General features: G+C 41.7%; 1 protein-coding gene across 4 annotated transcripts in view; it reads right to left on the minus strand.

Annotated features, from left to right (window-relative positions):
• AP2B1 (adaptor related protein complex 2 subunit beta 1) overlaps window positions 1–12651 on the minus strand; it is a 99643-nt gene that overhangs the window by 62135 nt on the left and 24857 nt on the right. For all 4 annotated transcript variants that reach the window (XM_087717279.1, XM_087717282.1, XM_087717278.1 and 1 more), the window contains 4 exons: window positions 11521–11626; window positions 10761–10896; window positions 8841–9086; window positions 571–761 (listed from right to left, as the gene is read on the minus strand). In XM_087717279.1, coding sequence (XP_087573405.1) covers window positions 571–761; window positions 8841–9086; window positions 10761–10896; window positions 11521–11626 — 679 coding nt within the window. The remainder of the gene's footprint in view (window positions 1–570; window positions 762–8840; window positions 9087–10760; window positions 10897–11520; window positions 11627–12651) is intronic.

Genomic DNA, 12651 nt, shown 5'->3' on the forward strand with positions numbered 1-12651 from the left:
AATATCTCAGGGTTGCCACAAAGAAGAGGGAGTCAAACTATTTTCCAAGGCACCTGAGGGCAGAACAAGAAGCAATAGGTGGAAATTAATCAAGGAGAGAAGCAATTTAGAACTGAGGAGAAATTTCCTGACAGTTGGAACAATTAATCAACGGAACAGCTTGCCTCCAGAAGTTGTGAATGCCCCAACACTGGAAGTCTTTAAGAAGATGTTGGATAGCCATTTGTCTGGAACGGTATAGGGTTTCCTGCCTAGGCAGGGGGTTGGACTAGAAGACTTCCAAGGTCCCTTCCAATTCATTGTATTGTATTGTATTGTATTGTATTGTATTGTATTGTATTGTATTGTATTGTATTGTATTGTATTGTATTGTATTGTATGTGAGCCAGTGTTAACTTAACGTGACCTGTGAACCCAGCCAGCAACTGGGTATTAGGAAACCTATGGGGAGAGGGGCTTCCATAGGTCAAAAGGATTATATAGCCCACCACAGTGAAGAAGTCACAGAACTTTTATCAAGCTTTTCAGAAAGGAGAATTCCCATTCATGTAGGGGGAATCACAGATCTACCTTTGCGCTTCACGGTCATCCTTTGGGTTGTAGTTGGAAAGGCAGTCTAGGATGAATATCTGCCCCCACTCGGTGCATTCATTTAAAGCAGTGAGTAGCTTGTTGATGTTCTGAGGGTTCAGGTCTAGCAGATTGCTGTTGGGGTGAGATTCGCTGATTTCAGACAAGGCAGCAACAGCATTGGCCACAACCTGGCAGAAAGAGAGAGAGAGAAAAAGCTGGCTACTCAGCAACAGAGCAGAAGCTTCAAAACGCTGCTTATTACCTTCCATGGTCTTCAGGGGTCAGTCAGTCTGCAGGGCGGATTGAGATGTTTTTTTGAAATGATTAAATTGGGTTACAGCCCACTTCCTTTTTAAAAAAAATCAGATTAACCAATTTAGATGGAAGTTCTGATCTATGGATCAATTCAGCCACATTTTAAAAATATTCTTATATTACTTTTCCATATGGACTGAGAGGGGTTTACAAAATCCGTTTTGTATCCAACCAATAAAACAATACTGTACATATATTTATATACTACTTCTCCACATGGGCTGATGTTTACAAAATCCCTTCAATCAATAAAAATAAATACATAAAACAATATGTAATATAAACACGGGTATATATATAAAAATTAATCCAGAAGGATCTTCCTCTGGGTTTTTCTCTATTACATGCAAAGAGACAATGGTTCCTCTGAGATTACACATGTCACTGCATCTATATTTGGCATTTTGAATCATGATGATTAAAAGAAGATATAACTAGTGGGATTTGCACACTCACTGTCATAAATCATGGCCTATAAACTGCAACACAGTAGCTTGACTCACATAACATACTAAACCAAAACATCATTATTTATTATTATTTATTGGATTTCTGTGCTGCCCATCTCACTCATACAGTGACTCGAGCAGCTTACAATATAAGTTTAAAAGTGTAAAAACAAAATCAATTAAAGTAGAATAAAAAGATTATTGAAATTAAAGTTATTCAGCTAAAGTGAATCATTTATGTATAAGAGAAACTGTCAGTTGTTTAAGGTATTCAAGGACTAGACTCGGGATGCATAGAAAGACTCCAGAGTTAAGTTTCAGGTTCAGTGTTTTTCTGCAATCCAAGAAGCCTCTCTTTCTGGGTGGCTGGGAAATTCTGGAAATTGAAGTCCACACAGCTTCGAGTGGCTAAACCAGTGTTGGCAAAACTTTTCAGCAATGAGTACCAAAATGTGAGAGAGAGCGTGCCAGAAACTGGAAGAGCAGCTGCCCGGAGAGCATGTGCGGCCCGGGAAGATGATCTTCCAGTTTCCGGCGCATACATGCACATCGTCCAGCTGGTCTTCATGCACACACGCATGCCAGAAACCAGAAGACCAGGTGGCTAGTGCGCATGCATGCTCCGGAAACCGGAATATCATCTTCCCAGGGCGCGCATGCACCCTGGGCAGTTGTTCTTTTGATTTCCGGTGCTCCTGCCTGTATGAAGACCAGCTGGCCAGAGCACCGGAACCCGGAAGAGCAACAGGCAACGGCTTATGTGCCCAGAGAGATGGCGCTGCATGTCACTTTCGGCATACGTGCCATAGATCCGCCATCACGGGGCTAATACAGAGTAGAAACACTCCTCTGGAAAGTTGCCACCTATCTGATCACAGCAGATTCTTATCTACCATGCTCTGATTGTACTGACCAACAATGAGAATTCTCCTACACTGGCTCAAAATTCTCAACGATACAATTTTAACAGAGGAAAATGAAACAAGGAATATTTTTCCAGAAAAATGGCATCAAATGTGAAACTATGAAACAGGAGATATGATCAAGCATTTAAATACAGTGACTGTGGGGTTTATTATTAGGACTCAAAAGCAGGGCACTATACTTAATGTAATTAATTCCTGTCCCTATCCTATACAGTCTTACATAAGAAGGATTTTTAAAATTCAGTTTTTTTAAACAATTAGCCTGTTTTTCTTTTAGAGCAGAAGAAAAGAGGGAGAAAAAATGGGTTTCAACACTTTATATCCAACAGGCTATGAAGAATGCCAGTTATTGGAGGAAAATCTTCTGAGAATGGAAAATCACAGCTGGCCTTCACAGTGGCTGGGAAGATGAAAGAGGCAGAACCACAGGGGTCTTTCCAAAGCTGCCCCCATCCCACGTTCAGAATAAAAGCATATTGGGAGGAATGGAACATTAGGGATGTGCTGCTTGAGTGAAAAGAAATATGCCATTATGCGCAAATCTGCCTGCTGGGAAAGACTCAGGCAGGTTCAACTCTTTGGGCCTTGCCTAAACCCTCCCTCAATGCCATTTAGAGGTGTGAAAAAATGGTGATCTACAATCTTTGGGCATGCAGTGAAGGGATCCAGTCCCCCATTCTAGCTTTCTGACACTGTGTAGGCAAAGATCAACAGTGCAAGAACTGCAAGCCAACAAAGAAGTTTTGTAAACAGGGGTTAAAGAGCAGGAATGATTAAATCCCATTGAGATCTCCCTTAACCCCAAACAAGCATCCCAGATCCCTGTCACCGGCTAAGACTGTCTGGGCACAATATTATGCTACATGGACAATAGTCCCTGCAGTTTTCTCGACAACATTTTGGTCTAGTGGTTAAAGCACCACCCATTGGCTAGAAACCAGAAGACTGAATTCTACTCCTGCCTTGGGCATGAAAGCTGGCTGGTGGCTTTGGGCCAGGTGTCTCTTTCAGTCCAATTTACTCTACAGCAGTGGTAATCAACCTGGTCCCTACCGCCTACTAGTGGGCGTTCCAGCTTTCATGGTGGGCGGTAACTCTGTAACTCTGCTTTATACATTTTATAAAGTAAAGTTACTTCCCTACTTTATATATCACCATTACTGTGGATGGGCGGTCAGAAAATTTTACTACTAACAGAGATACAAAAGTGGGCGGTAGGTGTAAAAAGGTTGACTACCCCTGCTCTACAGGGTGGTGGTGGGGAAATTGGATAACTTGGTACACAGATACTGGAAAGAAATACTGTGGGGGTAACACCCTTAACACCCCCGGGGTGTGTGTGTTTCTGTTAAGATATAGCCTGTTGTGCTGTATGGCTTCTACTGTAGAGGACAGTGGAGTTGCCATGGTAACAGCTTCACAGTACTCCAAGGGGGCTCCCTCTGTTAAGGGGGAAAATCCAACATTAACATTTCCCCCCAATAAATAAATACCTGAGCAACGCCGGGTTATACGCCAGTTATTTATAAAAAATAAGAAAGGTGGGTTAAAAATTTATTTTGCCATTGTCTCTTCCTAGGGCTGAGAGTCACAGGCCCAAAGCCACACAGATGATTTTGTACTCAAAGCAGAACTAGAATTTATGGTCTCTCGAATTCCAGCCTAATTCCTTAACCACTGCAGCAAAGTGTAGTGGTTAAGGCTCTTATATAAACATAGCCAAAAGTATTTTGTTATCTTGGCTTAGGGTTTATCACTAGGTATAATTTAAACACTGACTGAAGTACAAGAAGTATCTCAGCTTTCTACCTGAAAGCTTTAACTAGTGTTTCCTAAACTTGGTCCTTCCTTATCAGAAAATCCTTTTTACCTAACGTAAGCAAAATACTTTTAAGTCAATTTAAATATCCTTGTAATGATTGGGTATTGGGTTCATGTGTAGTTACCCAAAGAAGCTGAGTCAACTTTGAGCCAGTCAGGATTGAACTCCTGGCTGTGGCAGAATTAATCTGCAATACTGAATCCAAAGACTGTGCCACCACGGCTCCTTAAACATGTATGCCACCTATCTCGCCAAGGTGACTCTAGGCAGCTTACAGACATTAATAAAATGCCATGTAAAATAATTAAAACAATAAATACAGATCTTAAATTTAAATAAAACTGAGCAGAATAAAGAAAGAGCAAAGTGTGCACAGGGAGGAGGTGTGGTGCCTTCTAGTTTATCAGCCACCTCCAACATGTACATTCCCATTAGGACCCCAGACTAGTTGGGGTAGCCATGGCTTCAAGGCCTTGAGGATATAACCTATATCAGTGATTGCTAACCTTTCCGGACCGAGTGACCAAAGCCACGCATGCATGCACCCAAACGCCCCAAATGCAATGTCTCTGTGGCCCTATGGGGCACATGCGTAGCCCCATGTGCCATGCCCATGCAAGTGCGGCTTACCCCCTCACACGCGTCCCACCTCCTGCGCAGGTGCGTGCTCCCCCTGCACGTGTCTCCCCGTGCATGTGTGCATGATCCCCCCCGCATGCCCCCCTGCACCTGTGCAGCAGAGACTCGAAGACCAGCTGGTTGGTGGGAGGCAGTGTGCATGTGCAGCAGAGCTGAACTAGGATGACAGCTCGCATGCCCACAGAGAGGGCGCTGCATGCCACCTCTGGCACTTGTGCCAGAGGTTCTCCATCATGAACCTAGACACTGACTGAAGTATAAGACACTACCTCAGTTTTCTACCTCAAAGCTTTAAAGCAGCGCTTCACAAACCTTGTCCCTCCTTATCAGAAAATCCCTTTTACCCAATGTAAGTAAAATACTTTTTACTCAGTCAGTTAAAGTCAATTTAAATCCAGGTTAGTCAACCTTTTTATACCTACCGCCCACTTTTGTATCTCTGTTAGTAGTAACATTTTCTAACCACCCACCGGTTCCACAGTAATGGTGATTTATAAAGTAGGGAAGTAATGTTATTTTATAAAATTTATAAAGCAAAGTTACAGCAAACCCCTACTGCTCACGATGAAAGCTGGAATACCCACTAGTGGGTGGTAGGGACCAGGTTGACTACCACTGATTTAAATGATCTTGTAGTGATTGGGTAATGGGTTCATGCATAGTTATCCAAAGGAAAATCACTTTTACCCAACGTACCCAGATTTGGGAAGCACTGCTTTAAAGCAGACTACACTGCCTTCAACATCCACCCCAACTCAACTATTTGGTCTACAGTATCCATAGTCCTTAACCACTAATCATGCTAACTGGACTGATGGGAGTTCAAAGCATCCAGGTTGTTTAAAGAAGATATTACTGGAGGATGGGAAGAGTGATGCTTTTGCCCAGGTTAGTCTCTGAGAAAAAAAAAAGCTTTATTTATTTTTCTTTTAAGCCAAACAAAGACCATGATTGCATGGAGATGGATAACAATGTTAAAACAAAATTCCTGAAAACACTTAAAAGCAAGGGAACACATAGAGCAAGGCACTGTAAAATAAAAACATGACAGAAGGAAAAAAATAGAAATCACTACATTATAGATCAACCTCTAATTTTCTTTGAAGCTAACATTTTCCTTATAACTTGGGGAATCATTGACCATAAAAGAATTTCATGCTGCCCTCTAATGGTACATTGTTAATAACAACAGAATTGGTCCAAAGTGCTTCAGGTTTCCTAAAATGAGGACTCACAGAAGGCTTAGATCAAATTCTGATCCAACCCTGCCCTTTACTCAGTTGCTCTGTCAGGTCCAGCACTGGAGGTCAGGGTACATCATCACTGAACATTTACAGAAGACATTTACACTTATAGCAGAAAGCTAATGTCCATTGGTCTCTTTTTGCTTTTGTTGCTTATCACTTGTCTGATGTGAAACAGAAATCTCCAACTGTCAGGCTTCAAGAACCAAGAAAGATATATATGATTCCTCCAAGCAGACTTCTTTATGGTTCCTCACCCACAGACAGAATCTTGCCAAACTAAAGTATGTTGTCACTGCCATAAAGCATATTACCTGGGAACTATTAGGAAAAACTGAAAGACTAAAAATCCAACGGCCATTCAAAATGGTTTCTCTACAAAATTAATAATCTAACTGCCCTTCAAAAAGAGTTCTAAATTAGCATCCTGGACAGATGCTCTCCAGCTATTCTGTCCACATTATTTTTTCCTACCAGCACCATATCGCCTTTCTTCTCTCAGCATTTTGTCTCCACCTGGTGTCCTTTCCCTTGGGATGCTGCTTCCTCAGATTCTCTTCTGTTCTTACATCCATTACTGTTACAGTCTCCTCCTAGCAATCTCCCTGCCTTTCTAAATCATCCAAAACATCTACGATAGCGCAGCAGTACAACAATGGGCATAACCAGCTCAGCGATTCATGAGTTCAACAATCCATCTGCACTTTAACCAATTTGTGGGTTGTTTTATTGGCCAAAATCATTCATTTCATTTAAAAGGAACACATCCCTTTGTTTCTTCTCTCCTCTGTTCCTTTCCACCTGCAGTCTGGATGGTGGGCAAAATTTTAAAAAAAGAAAGAAATCAAGTTGGCTTTCAGCTCACTCACAAAGCTTTTCACTGTGGCGAGAAGATAACATTGCTGAGAAGTCATCAATATTCATGCAAGTAAATCTGAATGGAGGCATCTTAGACAGATGCCTTCTGAAAACCAGAAGGGTGTATGGTTTTCTATAAGCGGGGAGAACAGTCAGGGATGAACCAGCAAAAACCAGACTTCAGTGCTACCATCTCAGGAAAACCACAAGGAAATCAATAATTACTGTTCCCCCCCCCCGCCCATCCTGCAAATCAGAGTCTGGGAAATTTTGTGGCATCTTGCCAACACTTACATCACTACTAAGAAGGTTTGGGCTATAGAGACAGTATTCTGGTCAGCTTCATCTGCTCCAGAAATGAAAGGACAAGGCAGCGAGAACATCACATTTAAGCATCAAACACTGAGCAACCCATGGCTTAAAACCCGCATGATGTTCCAGAACCCTTTGCAGGCTCATAGTATCTGCCTCTGCCCTGAGAATGGATGGGGTGAAACAAAACAAAAACATTTCTTAGAAAGCTGAATTTTTGTTTAGTGCCACATTCCATTTAGAACAACCAACTTACAGCTCACGACAGCCCATTTTTTCCCCAAAATGTCTTGCCCAAGATAAATTAAAAGCATCTTTTGAAGTAATCCTTAATCAGTTAGCACCTTTCAGTTCTAATAAACAGATCAGTGTAAGCGGGCTCACCTTTGCCATAATAGCAATCACAATAGCGCTTAAGACTTATATACTGCCCCATAGTGATTTACTGCATTCTCTGATTGTTTACAGAGTCAGCCTATTGCCCCCAACAATCTGAGTCCTCATTTTATCAACCTTGGAAGGATGGAAAGCCGAGTCAACCTTGAGCCGGTCAGGACTGAACTCCTGGCTGTGGCAGAATTAGCCTGCAATACTGCATTCTAAACACTGTAGCAATAGCAACAGTACTTAGACCAGGGGTGTCCAGACTTGGGAACTTTAAGACTTGTGGACTTCAACTCCCAGAATTCCCCAGCTGGCTGGGGAATTCTAGGAGTTGAAGTCCACAAGTCTTAAAGTTCCCAAGTTTGGACACCCCTGACTTAGACTTATATACTGCTTTACAGTGCTTTACAGCCCTCTCTACGCAGTTTACAGAGTCAGCCCCCAACAGTTTGGGTCCTTATTTTCCCCATCTTGGAAGGATGGAAAGCTGAATCAACCTTGAGCCTGGTGAGATTTGAACTGCTAAATTGCAGGCAGTGGGCAGTCAGCAGAGGTAGCCTGCAGTACTGCTCTCTAACCACTGTGCCACCGTGTACCACTGCAGTTCCTTAAACGTTTAGTATAAATTTATTTATCAAAACTTATATGCCACCCATTTCACTAAGCTAACTCTAGGCGGCTTTCAGACATTGAATAAAATGTCATATAAAAATAATTAAAATAATAAATACAGATCTAATATTTAAATTAAAATAAAACTGAGCAGGATGAAAAAGGCAGCAGCAAAGTGTGCACACTCTATCAGCCACCTCCAACATGTCACATCCCCATTAGGGCCCCAGACTAATTGGCATAGCCATGTCTTCAAGGCCTTTCAGAAGGCCAGAAAGTTGGGAGCAGATCTGACCTCTGGGGGCAAAAAGTTCCTTGGCTGATGATGGGGAATGCACCATGCCCCTTCTGTTCAGCATGGAGGAAGCAGATTAATTCCATTGGAATGAGCCAGTTTCTCAGATAGCCTGGACCCATGCCATGCTGCACTTCAAACTGGAAGATCAACAAGTCAGAGGCAAGTACCAAGTGAGGGTAAAAAGCAAAATGCATGTAATTTCCTTTTGGTATAAGAAAGGGATTAAAACTGTTTGCTCAGATTGGAAGGTCCTAAACTAAATATACCCCTCACAGTTAGCAACTCAATGTTCCTTTGTTTTCAAGAACTGGAAAAGACTACTTCTAATCTAGGGTCTCCCGTCTGCAAAGCATGGGATCTACCACTAAGCTCCTGTTTCTCCCAATTTCAATGGGATTAGTACTTTACCATGGGGTTGGAGTCTGCAATGAGATCACGCAATGAATCCAGAAAGCCCTGATCTTCCACCATTTGGGCATTGATGTCATGCAGTTTGGCCACACAGACAGCAGCGGTCTTGCGCACATACGGGTCTTCATCCTTCAGACACTTCCGGAGAGGTTCACACAAGTATTCGGTGATCTTGTCCACGCGGATACATCCCATTGTGCGCACCGCTAGTGCACGGATGAGGGGGTTGGGATCCTCACAGTCCTGGGATGAAGAAATTAGTAAATATATAGATGGGCTCTATGCAACAAACATTACAAATTTTATTCATTATGAATATTATTCTGGGTCAAACTATACCTGGAACATCACAAACCACTCCATGTTCTGGAGGATTTCTATTTGGAAAACAGGAGATCTCTCTTAGAACAGGTGGATTGCCATGATCCTGAGAAACCATCTAACAAACAATATAACAGGAGATCTCTGGAACATTTTGCAGATACCTAATAGCAGCAGTTCCGAAAATGCCCTTGTCCTATCTGCCTCTAAAAGGACAAAATAATTTTGCCCCTTTAAAGGATTAGAAAAGTGTTACTGTGCCAGAAAAAGGATAACCATTAATGCACATATGGAAAGTTGATTCAAGGAGAAACACACACACCCCAAACCTATGTTGTGGGTTACATTGGGGAGAGAAGCAAAATGATCTTGATCAGGAGCAAGGACTGAATTAGATGTATTAATCAGAAATGCCCTTAAACAGAATCCTTAGATTCTGTGATTAATTTTAAGTTTTCTAGTTCCTGAAAAAAATGATAACAGATTTCCAAATGGAATAGAGTCCATTTTGCTCAAAAGCGGTTTTCCCCACCCATGTCTGACAGTAAAGAAAGGAATCTCTCAATATAATTTCTGCTGTCAAGTAAAATTACATCAGCAGCTAGGAAATCAATGGCTTGGCAATTAACTATACTGGACTCAATCAGTATCAGGTAGACAAGAAGCTGAGAAAGTCAGCTAGGACAGAGCAGCACCATTGTAAGGTTGCCGTTTGGAAGCTTGGGGAGGGGGAGGGGGAGGGGAAGGAAAGGAGGTAAGAACCTTTCTAAATAAAAATGTAATGAGTTAAGATGTTGTGCAAAGCCTTTTACACCCACTCATATACCCAGCCAAATGATCTAGTTAAAAATGAATTTGGAGCATGTGTGAGCCAAGCCACTGTAATATCCATCAAGAATGTTGTACTTCACCTGGATTCAAATCTTTACAGAGCATGCTGGGTTTTTTCTCCGATTGATTATTTTGAAACTCGATAGGTTTACATACTACATTAAACTTAGTTTGCTCAACTGTTTGCTGAATAAATTATCATTGTGTGGACTTATACAATGTGTAAACTTAGTCATTTACTTTTTCTGCCTTACTTGATTTGTATTCTAAAAGAACAATACAAAGGATCCTATTGAGAGCCAGTTTGGTGTGGTGGTTCAGGTGCTGGCCTGGAAAACAGGAGACTGAGAGTGCTAGTTCCATCTCAGGCATTTAAAGCCAGCTGGGTGATTTTGGGCCAGTCACTCTCTCTCAGCCCTCTCTCTCATAGGGTTGTCATTGTGGGGAAAATAAGAATATTATGTTCTCCACCTTGAGTTTTTTATAAAAATAATTAAGATGGGATATTGAATGAATGAATGAATAACATGTGTGTGTGATTCTAAACTTCTTCAAAGAGATAAAAATGAGGAGTTATTTCGGGTAAAAAAAATTGTATATCTACATAAAAAAGAGCGCTTACTGAAATTCATGCATATCTCTGCCATCACGCTGTTCCTATACTTAATATGGGTGATTTACCATATGAACATATGCAAAAATTTAGCATCAAATTATTATTTTGCTATTAAAGTACAGCAAAGACACATAAATATTGCAACTTACTTTCACAAAACTGTTCACAGCCATGATGGCCATATCTGGCTGACTTTTAGCATAGTTCATCAAGTAGAGATACACCAGCTTCTTTAGCTCCAAGTTATCTGTCTGCATGCAATTCACCACATCAGGGAAAAGGGAACTGGACAAGAAGGACAGCCAGGTTAAAGCAGTAATTTCAAGACTGATGGCAGTGACTAATATTAACTAGGGAGATTCAAATTTAAGACCCCATCTCGTTAAAGAACTCCTGGTGACTTTGGATCTAAGACTCTCTCAGCCAAACCTAATGCATAGTATGACTGTAGAGCAGTGTTCCTCAACCTCAGCAATTTATAATGTGGAGTTCACCTCCCAGAATTCTCTGGGGAATTCTGGGAATTGAAGTCCAATTAGTTTGAAGTTTCTGAGGTTGAGAAAATACTGCTATACAGATAAAATAAGGGGAAACCTATAGTGCCTTAATCTCACTACGAAAACTCATCATCATCTGACAGCATCTCTCTAAGTTTTCAGATAAAGTCATGTTTCATTTGCAGAGCACATACTGTATCACAAGCCTTAGAATCTAAGACAAACATCTGGGGGGGGGGGGCATGATTGATCTTTGTAGATGGCCCATGGCATGCCATTTAAACACTGGGAAAAGCAAACATGGAGACATTTCCTAGGCATTTGATGGTTTTCCCCGTCTGTCTCATTAAAACTTATACTTGGGTGAAGAAGTGGGAAATATGGCACAGGAAAGCCATTAGAGAGATGTTACCTGACATCCTTCCCCACTGTCATGGCAGCAATGACTTTTTTCACTGCTTCCTTTCTCTTCTCCTTTTTTTCATTGTTGAGTTCAGCTTTCAGTTCAAAAATTTCCCCTGCAGACAAACATATGAGGACCACAGTCAAAAGAGTTCAGCAAGAGCAAACTAATTCAACCCCTCCAACTACGAATTCTGTTTTTAGCAGTGGACAACAGAGGCATCCAGGAAATCCTTGCCCTTAGAATCAGGAACTCTGTCTAAGGCGGTCCTCAGAATCTGCCAAGATCCAAAAATTTAATTATTATGACAGATACAAGCAGTTCTCATTCAACAACCACAATTTGGATGGAACGCTTGGTTGTTGTCGCTAAACAAAAACATCAAGATTTTTACACTTTTCCTTCAGCTTAGCTTTGCTTTACAGACTTGCAAGGATTGTAAAGGGAAGGAATAGCAATAGCCCTTAGACTTATATACCGCTTCACAGCCCTCTCTCTTTAAGCGGTTTACAGAGTCAGCGTATCGGGTCCTCATTCACCCACCTTGGAAGGATGGAAGGATGAGTCAACCTTGAGCCTGGTGCGATCCGATCTGCCAAATTGCAGGCAGCCAGCAGTCAGCAGAAGTAGCCTGCAATACTGCATTCTAAGCACTGCATCATCGCGGTTCTAGTCATAAAGGTTTTTTTTTTCTCACAAAGTTTTATAGTCATAAAGTTACTTTTTCACCACCGTTGTAATTGTGAAGTCACTAAATGGATCGGCCACTAAACAAGGGCTACCTCTATAGCAGATGGATTGCTTTTAAAGTGAAGGTTAGGTTACCTTGACCATTGGCTACAAGAATGACCTTCACACGTTAATTGCACAGTGTAGCAATAGCAATAGCAGTTAGACTTATATACCGCTTCATAGGGCTTTCAGCCCTCTCTAAGCGGTTTACAGAGTCAGCATATTGCCCCCAACAACAATCCGGGTCCTCATTTTACCCACCTAGGAAGGATGGAAGGCTGAGTCAACCCTGAGCCGGTGAGATTTGAACAGCCGAACTGCTGAACTGCAGTCAGCTGAAGTAGCCTGCAGTGCTGCATTTAACCACTGCGCCACCTCGGCTCTCAGTGTGAAGGAAGGAACCCTTTC

This window comes from Thamnophis sirtalis, unplaced genomic scaffold (assembly GCF_051295495.1).
Source record: "Thamnophis sirtalis isolate CommonGarterSnake01/CBP01778 unplaced genomic scaffold, rThaSir2_p1.2 scaffold_6, whole genome shotgun sequence".
NCBI lineage: Eukaryota > Metazoa > Chordata > Lepidosauria > Squamata > Natricidae > Thamnophis > Thamnophis sirtalis.